The 17,388-nt window shown below is 39.5% G+C and overlaps 1 protein-coding gene across 1 annotated transcript in view; it reads left to right on the top strand.

The window, feature by feature from the left end:
• TMEM182 (transmembrane protein 182) overlaps positions 1–17,388 on the top strand; it is a 59,282-nt gene that overhangs the window by 26,852 nt on the left and 15,042 nt on the right. Inside the window, exon 4 of the mRNA XM_038550901.1 lies at positions 11,219–11,356. Within this exon, the coding sequence (XP_038406829.1) occupies positions 11,219–11,356 (138 nt within the window). The remainder of the gene's footprint in view (positions 1–11,218; positions 11,357–17,388) is intronic.

The following is a 17,388-nucleotide window of genomic DNA, read 5'->3' as shown; positions in this document are numbered from 1 at the left end:
TCGCTATTGAATTCCTAAACTAACTTTCCTGATACAGAACTAGTAAAAACCACTTTTGAGTCACATCTCTAAGGAAATGCTCTTAGCCATATACTTGCAATATGATAAAAGATCATACAATTCCCTGGATAAATGTGGTTTCTAGGATATTAGAGGTTTATAGAGGCAAATCATCTGAAAGGTATGAACATGAAGACTCAGGAGTCCTAGAATATTTACAGTGGAATACTTAAAGTAAGCAAATCTTTGCGATAATTATTTTCTATCGTCTGTACAAAAGCTTTGGGCAAGCAGGTTCAAATATAATGTTCCAAGAAAAGAATGTTACCAAAAGTACAAAAGAAGAGTAAAGTGGTCCCAAAAATGTTCTTTTCATACCTGAATATAAAGGATAACAAGGCTTATCTGGTATACATCAGATTTTTTTTTTTTTGAAGGGACACAGGGAATGAGGAAATGTATCTCTTCTGGCATTTTTAGAGTCAGGTGGGAAAACTGACATGACTCTGATGTTCTTGATTCATTTCTGTGCACGGGGTACTCAGGAACAGGGAAAGGGCAGTCACATAGTCATCAGTACCCTTGCTTAGTCCCCAACTGTTAATGTCTCATTACTTGATCTCTCAGCTCTTCTTTTCCAAGTGCCTAAAGTAGGGATTTAGGTGATAAAGACTCCCTAGCCATTGTAATGAGGCTGAGACCATGGATTCCTTCCTGGAATAAGTGAATAAGTTTGCTTCATTTTGTCCCATGGCCATTAAATATAGGCCTTGGCTGTGTAACTTGAGATTTCAGTTGGTACTGAGTGATAAATTACTGACTATTCACTCTTTCCTATTTTTATTGACCATCTAGTACTCCAGGCATGAAGCTTCCCCTAAGATAAGAATGATAAGCAAGACTGAGACTTTGCCCCAAAAGAGCTTACAATCAAGAATTGGAGGTGGGTATATAAAGTGAGCAAGATAGACCAGAGTCCACTAAGTCTGGTGACTGGCAGGTGTCAAGAACACTGACTGAGAAGGAGGGCAGGCACTCTGCTCAGTGTTTACCTGTGTTAACTCTTTCAGGCCTCTTACAACACCATAATATAGGTATTATTATTATTATTATTATTATTATTATTACATATTGGGGAAGGAAACTAAGGCATGGAGAGGCTTCAGTAACTGCTCAAAGTCACACAACTAGTAGGGGTGTTTCACCTCTTGAGTCTCGCTCTCTACTTCTAGTGGTTCTAGGCTCTCTTGCCTTTTGGTGGAAATGAGGAAGTAACTCCACTATGTTCCTTCAAGAAAGGAAGGAGCTTGACTGAATCTCAAGGGATAAGTAGGATGCCTTATTCATTCTAGAGAGGGGAAACAGTATTGCAAAAGCCTAGAGGCATAATAGCATTTTCCCCCAGGAAACAGGTAAACTTTCAGCATTTCTGGAGGATCAGGTGAGAGCATCAAAACTGGGAGGGATTTGAACCTGGAAAGCTTCAGTGCAGCAATGGCAGTTTATTTGAAAAAACAAACAAACAAACAAACAAACAAACAAAACAATGAAGACAGAAACTATTGGTGCCTGAGACTGAGCTTGGACAGCCCTGAGTTCAAATCTTGACCTTGTCATTTACTGGCTGTTTAATTTTTGGAACTTAACCTCTCCAGCCCTATGGTAAACTACAGAGTAGGGATTGTTGTGATGACAGAGGAAAAAAAAAAAACCCTGGAAAGGCTGAGCCATTCTGTGGCATACAGCATCTTTGCAATCATGTTGGCAGCTCCAGAGAGACCCAAGAGTCCAGTGGTCCTCCACCTGGCTGCGTATTTCTTTCTCCTTAGGGAGCTTTAAAAAATACAATTGCATGTGCGCACCCTGAGAGATTCTCACCTAATTGGTGTTGGAATCCTGGCTTAGGTATGATATTAAAATCCTCCAGGCAACTCTGATGCTTAGGCAGGGATGGAGGCTTCTAGTCTAGGCCCTCTGAGGCAGCAAGGGTCAGAGGAAGACCTTGGAGCTGGAGGTTAATCTGGTCCTCTGTTTTAGGATCTGAGTGTCGTTGTACATGATACCTCTCTAGGGAAGGAAAAAACCTTATTCTATCCCCTTAGGTTCAGTGAGCGTGGCCCTGCAAATTAGACTATAAAACAAAACAAAGCAAAAAGATGTAGATGAGAAAAAGTTTATTAGTATATATGCATATATGGAAGCCTTCATAGAAAAATGAAGAATCAAAGAAGCAGATAGGCCTGAGAGCTTATTCATCAAAGCCTTTTTAACAAAGAACAGTGAATGTGGTGATGTGACAAGACAGAGGAGAAAGGGGTTTGGGCTCAGGGTGGCAAACCGGGAAAGTGACTGGGGAATATATGGGGGAAGTAGTGGGCAGTAAGGGTATTTTAGCAGATTTGTTCAACGATCCACTTTGGTGCTGACTAGCTGTCTCCTTTATGGCCATAAAACTCCCCTAGAAAAGTAGACTTGTGGCAGTCCTCATTTCTCAAAAGTTTCTGCTTTTGGTCAGATAAGGAAAGTTTTCTTTCTGCATTCACGGATTTGATTCCAGGTCAAAGTAATCTTACCCAGGTGGCATATTTTGGGGTGACACATTCTAATCCTCCTTTGCCTCACCTCTGAGTGCCTGGAGTTCCTCACTCCTGTGGCCTTGAGTCTGCCGGCTGTTTCTGTGATCAGGCTGCACTGTACTAGTAGCCCTGTTATCACAGCCACCATCACTTCTACCTCTAATACTGCAAAGTGCAGCTCCCAGCAAACCTCCCTCCCTACCCCCCAAGATCGTTAGGAGGAGGAACGAGATAGTGACCATGGATGCACTCTCAAGCCTGGAAAGCTCTTGAGGCCATGTGAAGAAACCCATGCTTCTCCTGCGTCAGGGACTTTGCCAAGGTCACAGCCAGCAGGGAAGGTGAGGCCTCTGCCCCTCCTACCCAAGACACTCCTTCCTCTCAGCTATTCCTTCACTGCCTGTGTTTATAGTAGGGAGGTAAATAAACTCCATCAGGCCTTTCAATGTTCTTTTTGTTCTGAAAAAAATCAATGGACCATGCAGAGCACGTGACTTGGCTTGGCACGTCCACAGTTGCGGAGCTCAGACGCGGACACACTGTACAGCCTGTCCTTCTGCTTTGGTGAAGGCATGACTGTATTTTTAGACCTGCCCAACGCTGCCAAGACAAGTAGTGTATGGAGATGCAGGACAGGCTTGCTGGCCTGTGTAACAGAAGCGTCTTGCCTAAAGCTACGGCAACATATGCTGGAGGTTCTCATTTGCTGCTGAGGATGGTGGAGGGGGGTGGCGTGTTTTGTTTTGGCTTCTCATAAAACATTTTATAGCACTTCACACTGTGTGCTTGAGGATGTGTCGAAACATAGGATTAGCTTTATGAACTAGCTTTGTGAGGTGTCTGAGGCAAGATAGCAAGTTTTGAAAAATGAATAACACTTAAGTTTATCTTTAAACTGCAAATACAATATTTACATTTTTATATACACAATAAAATAATTTATCAAAACACTACGAATTTGGAATTGTGATCATTTGGGTTGACTTTTTCCCTCTGTACTCTGTATGGAAGATTTGTTGTGTACATTATAATATCACAAAACCAAGAGGAGATTTGTTAATATCTTAACCGAACAAACTGTTCTGGCATACAAATGAAAAATCTATGAAGACAGGCTTTATTCTTGCTGGTTTCTCACCTCCTGTGACAACAGCTTATCACTAAAGCTGATTTTGTCTCTATCCTGACTTCCTGGCTTTAGGCCCCACTTGGGTGTTACTATAATAACTACCTGACTAGTTTTGCCGCCCACGTTCTGTTCTTTTTCCTGCCAGTTGGTTCTCTGGACAGCGATGGGAGTGGTATTCCGGTACAAATGTGGCTATGATTTCTGGTAACTGACCTTCAGGGGTTCCCCAGGACCAGTATGATAAGGACCAACTCTTTCAGGGTGGCACATGAGGCCATGACTACCCTTCTCTCTTCTTTTCTGGCCCCTTCATCCACATGGGAGGCAGCTGCAGGGAGCTGGTTTCTATTTCTCGATCCATGGAACTCTTGCCTACTCCAATTGGATTGACCTTCCTCCTGCCTTCCAATAGTCCAACTCTATTCAGAACTGTAGGGCTTTACTCACTACCATTCAACCCTGAAATAGTGGATTCTCAGGGCAGGAGCCCATCCAGCTCCGTGATTTGCTGTGCATACCTTTGCTGGGGCACCTACCATATCGTTAAACTTACTTGTTTTCTCCTCACTAGACTGAACTTGTGAGGGTAAGGATCATGTCTTACTCTGGCAGTGTTTGGTGCCTAGAGAGCTATCAAAGTATGTTTGTTAAATTAAGTGACTAACGGTTGTTAACCATGCACCCATTCGCCAAGCAAGCCTGGCAGGGTCTCTTTTTGCAGTCTCTTGGGAGACACTGCCTTGAGTTGCTGGATGGATGTGAATGGCTGGGAATGGGACTTCTTATAAAATAACCCAGGGTTAAAACTTCAGGCTGCTTCTACCCATCATCAAAATTAATGAGTTTTAGTGCATGTTTATTACATTCTCAGTGGAAAAATAAATACCTTACAGTTTTAGTTTTCCAACCTTGCGGATGGAATTCAGAGCAGATGCCAATTCTGCCATTAGCTTCCTGTCTGCGGTCGGTGGTAATCTGCATACATGCACAGGTGTGCATGTGGACATGCACACACACACTCACACTCACACCTAGGCACACATATTGATGTATGCAATTCATAGTCTGCTTTATTTCATGGCCTTCATTGTCCTACAGTTTGGGGTGATTTTTATGTTTCCTTCTTGAAGGATGCTTAATAGATGTCTCCCAACACTTCCTAATTATGTCTCTTTGGAATTTGACTTTTTAGGTATATCCAAGATATAAGCTCTTTTTGATGTATGTTTCAGTCCGAAATTTGGATTTTCAAAGTGGTTAATACTCTTTATGTTAGTAATTTTTATGAGTAAAATGCATTGTGAACATTTTTCATTCTGTATACACTCTTATTTAACAAACTCGACAATCTCTAATGACTTGATATGTCTTTTTTTGCCATTAAAAAGCGACAGGATAGTCCTGAAATGAAAACTTCAGGACTAAAACTAATGAAAACTGAAAAAGAAAATAACTGTATACTAGTGAAAATATTATAAAATTATAAAAATATGAAGTGACATACTTGCATGGAATATACTGATAGGCCGTTTCAGGATACCCTGGGTAAAAGCTTAATCTATTTAGGAAAATAAACTCTAGAAGAACCATTTCTATAACATCTGTTGTTAGACTAATTACTACTCATCCTCATTACAACACTCGAGCAAGGAGCACTTTGTCAGGTCAATTCACCAATTTATTTAGAATCAACAGAACTTCATTGCTTTAAAAGTAGTCATTAATTCTGGCCTTTCACAGATTCAGATGACGCTTTTCTTTAATTAATCCAAATTGTGATAATATAGATTACATGTGAATCTATTTACATTGTAAATCTTGCCTCGTGTTCTAATAGGAATTAATGGAAATCCAATATTGTGTAAGTTAAGCACTGACTTGTAATTAATGGTACAAATGGATTTTTGGAGATGATGTCACTTGGCATGGTCCAAAGATTTCAAAGGCAAAATTTCGCAGTTTTAATGGGCTCATATAAGGAATAAGGAAACAAATGAAGTGTTCTCTGAGATAAATTCACAATCTAGGGGTCTTAATACAAACCACTAACCAAACAAAAACATCCTCTCTGACAAAATTTCAAAGGTGTAGATATATTAGAACTGAAAGCTTGTCCCCATCCTAGATCCATGAGGTTAGTAGATATCTTTTGTGTGTGAACTACATTGTTCACAAGAACATTTTATTACAGAGTGAGTAGTAATTTATAAGAGTAATAGCAAATGCATGTGAGTACTCAACTGCATGCAGCTACTTTTCTTATATATTCTCAATTCTTTCTATAAGCTTATGTGACAGATATTGTTTTCCATCTTAGAAAACTAAGGTCTGTCAGAGTCACACAATTAGTGGGAGGGCCCAGTATCATGTTGACTCTTAAAACACATATACTTAATTCACTTTATGTGGAAGATTCTCTGATTGCCTCAGTCTTATGTCAGACGGTGAAAGAACTCTACCCAATTCCATAAGATGATTCCTAATTAGGAGTGAACATTTTAATTCTGGAATCAAAGTGTCTCACATATTCGAAGTAGGTAATATAATTAGCTGAGGAACAGGAAGTTCCAAAAAATTTTGAGATAAACTTGAAGTTAACACACTTTTGAATGCTGAGGGACAAGCAGAAAAATAAATCACACAGTAACTGCAATAAGGAATCACTCTCTTGGAAGCGATTTCCGTATGGTCACACCTCTTCAGGGAACAATTTCCGCCTTCCCTTAAATACAGATCTGTCGCTCCTGCCTTTCACAGGGGACTCAGAATCAAAAGTCAGGCTATTCTGTTAGAGCAAATGACAGGACGGGAACTGGTAGCTGTCAGGAGCGACAGCAGCTCTGAGGAGCATCCATCCACATTTCTGTTTTGCTCCTTTTCTCTCCCTCACCAGGTGCTTTCTTTCCTTTGAGTCCCTCAGCTTTTCTCTGTGGAGAGGCGTGTCCTGCTGTTTCTGTCCTCTCTGTGGCCCGAATTGTAATGCCTGCTCTCCTGCCTGCATATGGCTCTTCTGGATTTTTCAACTTCAGCCCTGCTACTAATCGCCTCATGTTTCCAGTTGTCCAGGTTTCCAGGGATCACAATGATGGGCCCAACTCATCTTTACAAAACGTAGGTCATAAGACATGGGCCAGAGGTCACCCTACTGGAGCTGTCTTTGCGTTAGGTATCTGACCCTATTTGTTTGTATTTTGAGTATTTAGGAGTAGAGTCACATGTTATGGCCACTGCCTTCTTAGAGGTTAGCAGACAAGGAAACTTCCCACGGGAGACAGTATGTCAAACACAACTTCTCTATTGCACTGTGTGCAGGAATCTAAAGGGATTTCCAGACATCGATGGTATATAAAAGCAGTGTTTAAGGCTCTCTGAGGGAAGTAATTCACTTTCCTATTACTGAACACAGTACCACATGCTGTGTAGTGTTCATGTGATTTAAATAATAATGTAAATGAAAGCAACCACAAAATAAATGTCATTCTTTGATTTCTTGTTGTATGTCACACACTTCACATACATTATTAATAACTCTTCTAATAACTCTAAAGGAGGTATACAAACATCTGTATTTTACAAAAGAGAGAGAGGTTCAGGAAGCTTAAGTAACTGGTCCAAGGTTATACCACATGTAAATGGTAAAGAAGTTACTCTGATTCTAGAGTATCTGATTCTAACCTTCATGTCTTTATCGTACTGTGCTGACAATATATTTTTGTATTTCAAGAGGCAGGAATATTTTAAAGAAATTAAGATGAGAAAAAATAGTAGGCTATATTTATGCAGATATTCACTTTTACTGTTTCTCTTCCTTTATTCCTGAAGTTTCAAGGGTACCCTGGTGTCATTTCTTTCAACCTAAAGAAATTCCTTTTCCTATGTCTTTATGGAACAGGTTTGCTTTGATAAATTCTGTCTTCCTCCTTGAGAAATGGCTTTTTTTCATCTTCATCCCTCAAAGATATTTTCACTAGAAGGAGAATTTGAGGTTGATAGTTCTTTTCTTTTGTCATCTTAAAAATGGCCTCCATCATATCTGATGAGAAAATGTGGTCCTCGGGATTGTTGTTTCCCTGGATTTAATATATCACCCCACCCCAACCGCCAGTGACTACTTTCAAAACTTTTTCTTTATTTATAGTTTTCAGTAATTTTATTAATATGTGTCTGGGCTGATTTTTTTCGGTTTATGTTCTTTGGAGTTTGTTGAGTTCCTGTATCTATAAATTTATCTTTCAGCAAATCTTGGAATTTTCCAGACATTATTTCTATGTATGTTCGCTCTGTACCAATATGGTCTGTCTCTGCCTTAGGGGCTTCAGTGACACAAATGTGACATCTTTTGACATTGTCTCTCAAGTCTCTGAGAGTCTTGCCATTTTTTATTTCAATTTCATTTCTTTCTGTTTTTCAGATTATATAATTTCTACCGTTCTCACCTCAAGTTCACTTGTCTTTCTCATCTCCATTCTGCTATTGTGCTCATTTCATGGATTTTAAGTTTCAGATATTATATTTTTCACTTCAGTTTAGTTCTTTTTTAATAGACTCTATTTCTAAGAATTTCTGTCATTTATTCATTTCAAGAATGTTCACCTTAGTTCATAGAAAATGGTTCTAGTAGCTGCTTTAAAGTCTGTGTAATAATTCACACATTTGAACCATCTTTGGGTTGGCGTCTGCTGATTGCTCATTCCTTTGATATTAGTCAGATTTTCATGGTTGTTAGTATATCAAATAATTTTGGATTCTAACCTAGACATTTTGAATATTATATCGTTAGACTTGGCATACTGTGAAAATTCTCTGGAGAATATTGATTTGTTGTTTGAACAGGTAATCCACCTGTGTGATCTGTCCTTTTCTTTTGTGATAGTCATGTCAAGATCAGTTCACTTTTCAATGCATTTGCTATGCTGTTTGGGTCTGCCTGGGGCTTGTATATCACTCAGGGCTTATTCTGGTACTTGGGTGATTTTTATACTGTAATTTAGTTCTCAAAACCATCATTGTACTTCTTTGGGCATTTTCTGGGTATGTACAACTTGGAGCATGAACTCATCACTTGTGTAGGATCAAATACAGATTAGAGATTCTCTTCTCTGGCTCTCTCTCTCATCTGTGGGGTTTCTTCCACTCCTCAGGCTTCTAGGGCCCACTTTTCCAGTTTTTATGGATGGGAAGATGAGTGAACAGAGTTGGCCTCCTGGGCCATGGCCCAGTTTCATGCAATGCAGTGAAAGAAAAGAGGAAACCCATAGCAGTGGTTCCTTCTCCCTTTGCAAACTGGGAGAGGGGAGGGTATCCCTTTTTCTGCTTCTTTTTTTTTTAAGATTTTTTTTTTTTTTTTGAGAGAGAGAAAGAGAGAGAGAGAACACATGAGTGGGAAGAAGGGGCAGAGAGAGAGAATCTTCAAGCAGACTCCTCGCTGAGTGCAGAGCCTGATGCAGGGGGAGCCGATGTGGGGCTCAATCCCACAACCCAAGATTATGACCTGAGCCAAAGCCAGGAGTCAGTCACTCAACCCACTGAACCACCCAAACACCCCATTTTTCTGCTTCTTATAGCCAAAACATTGAATCATCATTTGGGATCTTAAGTGTCCATTCCCCACCCCCCATGCCCGGGGTAGCAGTGTAGATTTACTTTTGAGGCCTTGAGACCTGCCTGGGAAGATAAAAAGAGAAAATTCAACACAAGGACTTTCCCCATACTCTGGCTTATAGGGACCCGACCCTCTTTCCTGTTGATCTAGCCAGAATAATAATCTTAACTCCAGGTTTTTTGTTTTTGTTTTGCTGTTTGCACCTTTTATAAAGTTCCCAATTTGGCTTGCCTTCAGGCCAAATCCAGAAGGAGAAAAAAAGGAAATACTCTGAAAACTCTTTGTAGCCAATTTTATCTTTCCTTAAGGTTTGACTTCTCTCCTGAATACACTTGCTGTTGTTTACTTTTCATACTCCTCAGGTGGTTGTTTGCCATATGTGTCCACATTTCAGTTGTGGTCAGGGGAGCGACAGAATGGGCTCCTATTCCTTATTCCGTGGACTGGCTCTTAATCACGTTTTCACCCCTAGCACTTGCCACAGAACCTACCACATAATAGACATTTAGGTAAATGAAGGGAATACAAGTGTAAAATGTGTGGCTCACCAATGTGAAGGAAATCATTTCTGTATATGTGAATGAAAATGTAAAATGTGAAGCTTGCCAATTCTCTAGCAAATTCTGATAGGACCCGGATGGCACGTGTTTGGCTCACTGTCTGCCACTCTTCCCACGCTCAAATATGATCAGTACTCCTTCACTGCTTGGCACCCTGCAGAGCCTGAAGGCAGCCATAGAATATTCCTAGCACTGCAAACCTGGAAGCCACTGTTTAGTGAACAGCATGGGCATGCGGGGTACAAGCCGGCCTTTTACTCCTGTCTTTCAGATGTGTCCACACAACATTTCCAGCCTTCTTTTCCCATTTAAATGCAGTGCTTCCTCCCTACAAATTTCCATCTTGCCATAGTCTTTGCTTTAAGATTCCAGCTGATGGGCACATTTCTTTCTTTGCCAGGTGGGCTTGTGGAGAAAAATAATTTTTTGCTTTCTTATATAAAGCCTATGTTTTCATTAAAAAATGTAATTTGACTAACGTATTTTATGGAGCTTTCCCTCATTTACACCAAAAGGAACCTATTTTAGTGTTGTAGCCCTTGGGAAATGATGAATTTGTTTAATAGATCAGTAATTATCCCATTCAAAAATGATCATTAGAATTCCTCTTTATTTGATTACTGTGTATCACCAAACCCACAATCCGTTTATCACCAGCTGCATCCATTAATTCAGCCTTGTTGGTCCATGCATAAGAGACCACTCTAACTTCTCGCTTCTCATTTTGAGTCTTTCTAAGAAAAATATTGGTGGAAAGTAGTATGCCTTAAATATATCTGATTTAAAATCTCAGTCTGTACAAACTTTTATTTTTTGTTTTGTTTGCTATTTTTATTACCCGAAGACTATTTTCCAATAAAGTCACAGCCTAAACAGAAGTATACTTTTTTATTAGGGAATTGGGGTGATTATTAGCCTCTAGGGGGTGATAGTGGTTGTAAGAAGCAGTGTTGGTAAATGTGAATGCCTTTTCATGTCGTTGTACGTTTGGTATGAAACACCTACCTGTGACTCAACTAGGTACAGACTCAGGGTAACTCTTTCCAGAATGTTAGAACATCTCCACTTCTAAAATGGAAAATATATTCAGAAAATGAGCTCCCAGAGTGTCCTGAGAGTGTGTGGGGTACAAATAACAAGGATGAGTGAATTGAAGGTTGACATCACTAAGTATAGAGTTATCTAATAAGATTTCCTTTGGATCATAATCCGGGACCCATGGCTTGGGATTCTAACTTGCTATGGCTAAAATCAGAACAATAAAGTGGAAAGAAACTGACTGGTACAGTCTAAGTGGGGTTCACAATCTAAATGCGTTTTTCTTTTCTCCTTTTCCCCCTGGGGTTTCCAGTTTACCGTGGTTTCTGGGCAGTCCTGATGCTTCTGGGCGTCGTCGCCGTGGTGACTGCGAGCTTTCTGATCATCTGTGCAGCCCCCTTCACAAGTCACGTTCTCTATAAGGCCGGTGGAGGCGGGTACATCGCTGCAGGTATGTGCAGGGCAAAAAGTGTGATTTCCAGCCATGTTTTTCTCCATATCCTCATATTTTCCTTTTCTAGTTTCAGATTTCAGGCCTCTACTAGGAGTAATACAATAATATTCATATGCAGTATTGTTTGAGTGCCCACTGTATGCAGACCCTCCTCCAGGGACTTAGCATTTCCTGTGTGCTCCACAGCATTTGCTCACTGTATCCACGTTGTAGGAAGACAGCACAGGAAGGGAAAGTTCTGTTCCTTAATCTCTCTTAACCTGTTTCTTTTCTATCCGTAAAATGGGTTCATAACACGTCTTTCTGTAACATCAGGATGTGTGTGAACTTTTCTGTGCATTCTTAAAAAGATAGCCCCATGATGATAATTACAAACTGGCATGATTTATTTATCACAGGTAAAAAAAGAAAAACATCTCTTTCTACAATGTCATCATTCACTTTTTTAAATTGTGGTTCATGTGCGTTATCAAAACACATTCTGTCCTTGGCAAAACCTGCATTTGTTTTAGTCAGCTTTCCAACTAGTCTTTTTAATGCCTGCTACAGTGATCTTAGTAAAAATAGAAAAATAATCGACTAGGTGTATCTTGTGAATGTTAAGTGTCTTTCATTTAATTGGGAATGTTCTAAAAGCTAGAACATTAATCTGAAAACATATAAGCACAGATGATTTGTAAAGGTAACAGTTTTAGAAAATGAGACGAACTTCACTATGACTAAGACCACATTGTACATGACTATGCTATTTTATAGCATCAAATCAGAAGGACAAAGTGTTTCTGTATGAAATGGTAGCGACAGGAAAGAAATAGAATAGATAGCATTGTTCTCTTTAAATCATTGCAAAGACAGCTCCTGATGTTGTCCGTCATCATTTAATTGATGGCCAATTAACAGTTCCTTGAAGCATATCTAGTCCATAATACTGTGCTTAATTCTGTAGAGGGAATAAAAAAGAATAATCAGATATGAATCCTCTGTCCAAAGAGTTCAAAAAGGAAAAAAAAAAAAAAAAACCACCCAACCCAAACCCACCCTGGGAATAAGAGTCCTGTTTAACCCATTCTGTCATTCTTTTGTCTTTTATTCACTTCTTTCCTCACTAGTTTTCCAAGGACCTTGTATTCAAGGGCCTGGGTTTACCTACAAAATTTATCATTTTAACGTATATAATGCAGTGTATTTTTAGTACATTTCCAGAGTTGTGCAAATATTACCACTCTCTGATTCCAGAATATTTTTTATTACCTCACAAAGAGACCTCATTGTCTCCTCTCCTTTCCTCCCCTTGGGCTTGAGTCAACACTCATCTACTTTCTTCTTTTTAAAAAAAAAAAAAAGATTTTATGTATTTATTTATGAGAGACACAGGCAGAGGAGAAGCAGCCTCCAGGCCAGAAGCCCGATGCAGGACTCAATCCCAGGACTCAATCCCGGGACTCTGGGATCACACCCTGAGTCAAAGGCAGACACTCAACCGCTGAGCCACCCAGGCTCCCAACACTCATCTACTTTCTATCTTTTTGGGTTTATTCTGGAAATTTCATATCAATGGATTCATACAATGTGTGGCCTTTTGTATCAGGCTTCTTTCACTTCAATCTCACGATATTTATAATCGTCTTCTTTAATTAATAATTCCATAAGACCAAACCCCTTATATGCCATAAAACTGAACATTTCTGAGCCAAATAGTTTTTCCTCCTGCAAACCACATTCTACCTTTACTTTGTTCAAAGGTCTTGTGAAGGTACATGGTTTTCCATGGTTTTCCCAGAAACAAGAGCTGTCTGCTAGAGTGTGTAAATATTTGTTTCTTCTCATTCCTTACCTTTCTTTATAAATCTTTCCCAACAAAGGAAATATATACAGTTGACCCTGGAATATGGGTTTGAACTGTGTGCGTCTACTTAAACACAATTTTTAAAATAAAAACAGTACAATCTTGTGAATCTATTTTTTCTTTCTTATATTTTTATTAATAACATTCTCTTTTCTTTTCTTAGCTTAATTTATTGTAAGAATATAGTATATAATACAATATATACTGTTAATTGACTGTTATCAATGAGACTTCTTTGGTCAACAGTAGGCTCTTAGTCTCAGGGGAGTCAAAAGTTACAGGGAAATTTTTAACTACCGTTAAGTCTTTGTGATATCAAAAGTTATAGGCAGGGCAGCCCGGGTGGCTCAGCAGTTTAGCGCCACCTTCAGCCCAGGGCATGATCCTGGAGACCCGGGATTGAGTCCCACATGGGGCTCCCTGCATGGAGCCTGCTTCTCTCTCTGCCTATGTCTCTGCATCTCTCTCTCTCTTTCTGTCTCTCTCATGAATAAATAAATAAAATCTTAAAAAAAGTTATAGGCAAAAAAAAGTTATAGGCAAATTTTCAACTATGGTTAAGTTTTTGGGGAGTTAAGATATTTGTAGGCAGATTTTCAACTTCATAAAGTCAGTGCTCCTAACCCTACAGTGTTCAAAGGTCAACTGTAATAGTGTGAGTTTAGTATACATTATGGACAGCACAGTTGTTTTAAACTCAGAAACACTCTGATTTTTGGCTTAGTCTGATCAAAGAATTGTGTATCCCTGTGTGTGTTTAGTGCTTTTGAAAAAAAAAATGTTGGTCATTTTTAAATTGTGCAAGAAGGTAGTATATCCAAAGAATTACATTTGGCTGGGAACTCTGTAGGAAGATAGTTTGTACTCACATGCCTGTGACCAGTGAGGTTCTTCTTTTTTTTTTTTTTTTTTTTGGAGAATCTTTGCTCTGTGTGGGTATGGGGCTGGGGTTCTCCTTGCTCAGGTCTTCATGTAAAAGGCCCCTGGGAACTGAGAGGTGTCCATGGTATTCTGGGACCCATTCTGAAAACAACCAAACTGGACAATTATGAGGACACTTCCTTTTAAACTTGACTTTTAATTTCCTTCATGGCAGATTTCTTTGTTTGTGTAGGGCCATTTGTTTCCAAAGAACAGAGAAAGAAATTCTGTAGGATGAGACAAAATTAGCTTGGGCAGAAAAGGTGATATTCTCAGGAATAACTGAATTTTACAGTCTAATGGCAGTTTTTACAGTGAAACAGCTCTATAAGGTGGTTATGGGGCCAATAAATCATTCTTAAGTTTCAGTACTTATTGATAGAAGAATTTAAAAATCTTTTCATTGTTTATTATTAAGATTCTCAGGTAATATTAATAAGCAACTTATCCTTTCAGAATCAAAGTTGGAAACTTATATGCTATATGAACACTTGGAAAATATATAGTAAACACTAGGTTTTTTGGCCAGCCAAATTTTTGTGTATCACATTTAGTATGCAACTATGCACATAGTCAATGAGTTAAACTGAACTGAACTTAGAATGCTTTCTTTGTTTAGATTTTATATTTTCAAAATGAAGGAATCTCGTTTTATGTGTCTGGTACTCTAGAATCTCTTTGTTTTTTATGGCTTGCCTTGTCATTCCCTGCCTAACTGAGCTCCCATGCTGCCCTGTGCCAATGCTCTGTGCTGTGCTGGGCAGTTAGGAACAGGTGCAGCTTGGGCCTGGGGTTGCCGTGGCAGCTTTATCAATGCCACAAACAAGATTGCACACTCTCTCTTTATTTGGACAGATGGCTTTAGGATGGGGAATAGCCAAATTCCAAATGGCCAATGCTGGGTGTGTGCATGTATGAAGTCTCTTTGGCATTAGTAAGAAGACTGTTTTTGGGCATTCCATGCATGACTGAGTCATGCTGATGTCACAGTTGTCGGTATGAGTAAGGGGCGGGGGTCCATAGTATTCCTCTTGCTCTGTCAACAGGCTTAGAGCAAAGTTTGGAGGACATATGTTGCCACTCCTTGCAGTTGGGCAGATTCCTCTTCAAGCAGGCTAAGCCATGTATTCCCCGAGGAGGTTCAGTTCTGGAACAAGTGCATGGTAATCATCAGGATGTTATAACACCCAACCTATTTCAGTGAATCTCATCGCACACTCTATAAAACCTAAGCAAATTCTGAAATTTGTTTTAATGTGGACTCCCAGAGAACTTTCCATTCCAAGGGGCTGACACTAGTCTTCTCCTAGTTCTTTGATATTGGAGGTGATAAGAAAGATGCAGGAGAAGTTAGAATGGGTGAGCATACCACTATAAAACATTTAAGTTATATGGAGGAAATTAAACATAGCTGAATTTTCCTAGTGCCTGGGCAAAGCAACATCAATACAGGAATTGCTGTGCATGAGTAAGACTTCTAAGTGTACAGGAAAGAATAATGATGTGATCTGGAAGTTCCGGGATACTGACATTACTAGGTAATAAGCCGTAAAAACTTTAAATCAGTATTTCCCAGCATATTAGGGTACAAATATTTTTCTTTTGTAATTGAAATAGCCTTTTCCTGAGTGACAAAGTGAGATTACATTTTTCTGCTGAATGTAGTGCTAGACAGAGTCCCTCCTGGGTTGAGGTGCCTGAAAGGCTTCTGAATCTCAGCTAAGTCCCTTGTGAGACCCTCAAGTTGGTGAGACTACACGGACATCTTGTAAGCCAGAGGAAGATAGCAGCCTTTATTCTAGACTCAGGATGCATTAATGGAAGCAAAGGGTACCTCTGCTGTGTAATTAGCCCTTTGGAACAATTAGTTCTTTGGCGGCAAAGCAGTGGTTTGACTCCTGCCCCACTCTGTGACCACAGAGTATACTCCTTGCCCAGAAGGCTGTTGCTCAAGCCATTACTGGTCACCAGGGATACAAGCTGAGTGATTTGGGGTGAATTTTTAAAAATTTCTGCCATGTGGGACAAACCGTCTGAAGCACATCCTTCCATGACCCCTCCCTGCTCCCTTTGGATCTGGAGGACAGTGCTTTCTGAAACTATAGTGATGTGAACCCTCTTAAAAAAAGTAGAATAAAAAAAAATAGAATAAAAAAAAGTAGAATAGAAAAGGTGAGCGGTAATGACAGGAATATAAAAATCTGACTACAAAATATAATAAAAACTATTGAATCAGAATTAAATTGGATTTGTGGTTTGTTTTCCTTTTCTTTCAAAATATCAATGGAATTTGTAGTAGCTCATCAGTAAACCACATTTATTTCTAATGAGATAAAATAGATGTGGTGATGAAAACTACAAGATACTTTTCACCTTAATCCTAGAAAAAAAAAAAAGACACAGCAGTCAAGGGACATATTTTAGATGTTCTTTTTTTTTTTTTTTTTCTTTTTTGTTGTTGAAACTGAACACGTGGCTTCCAGGAAGAATTCAGTGTCATACCTTGCTCCTCACATCTTCCTCCAGATAAAGTAGAGCAAGAGAAGAATATGCAGAGGAAACAGAAGACCGTGAGCAGGAAGGGATTAGGGAAGAATTGCTGACAGCCTAGAGGCAGGCATTCTAAACTTACAGGCACACGCATCTCCCTACTTGCACCTGCTGTCTCCATGTCTATATAGTGAGAGATCCAGGCTATAAACAGCCGCTTACACGGACAAGCAAAGGGGCCTCACTATTAGCAGAACAGGCCTGGAAGGCCAGTGAAGTGCTTGCCAGAATGGCTTTTCTAAAGCTTCTGTGTCTTTCTTAGTGCACCAAAAGTAGGCTTTCGGGAGAAAATCACAACATAACCTCCCAATGGGGAACAGAATATTTCACCAAAGTCCAGGACTTAACATTTCATTCATAGGTCTGTTCTGTTGGAGGTACGTGACAGAAACAAAGGCGTGACTCATTATAACTGGAAGTTACTGATACGTGAGCCAAATGTGCTTGTTGTACTAGAATTCCTGTCTCCGATTTTTATGAAACACAAAACAGCAGCTTGGATTTACTTCTCTTTTGCTCAGTCCAAAAGCTTTGTACACTAGATGTGCTTCCTGAGTACTTCTGGAAGAACCAGTCACTCTTATGTTTCTAAAATTACTTGTTTCATGCCCTGGCTTTGTGCCTTTGGTTGCCATATTTGGGAATTTGTTCAGGAAAAGCATTGTTTTGGATATTGATAATATAATAATGTGGGAAGGCCTCCTTTCAAATT

This window comes from Canis lupus, chromosome 10 (genome assembly GCF_011100685.1).
Source record: "Canis lupus familiaris isolate Mischka breed German Shepherd chromosome 10, alternate assembly UU_Cfam_GSD_1.0, whole genome shotgun sequence".
NCBI lineage: Eukaryota > Metazoa > Chordata > Mammalia > Carnivora > Canidae > Canis > Canis lupus.
This window is presented reverse-complemented; position numbering and strand designations above follow the sequence as displayed.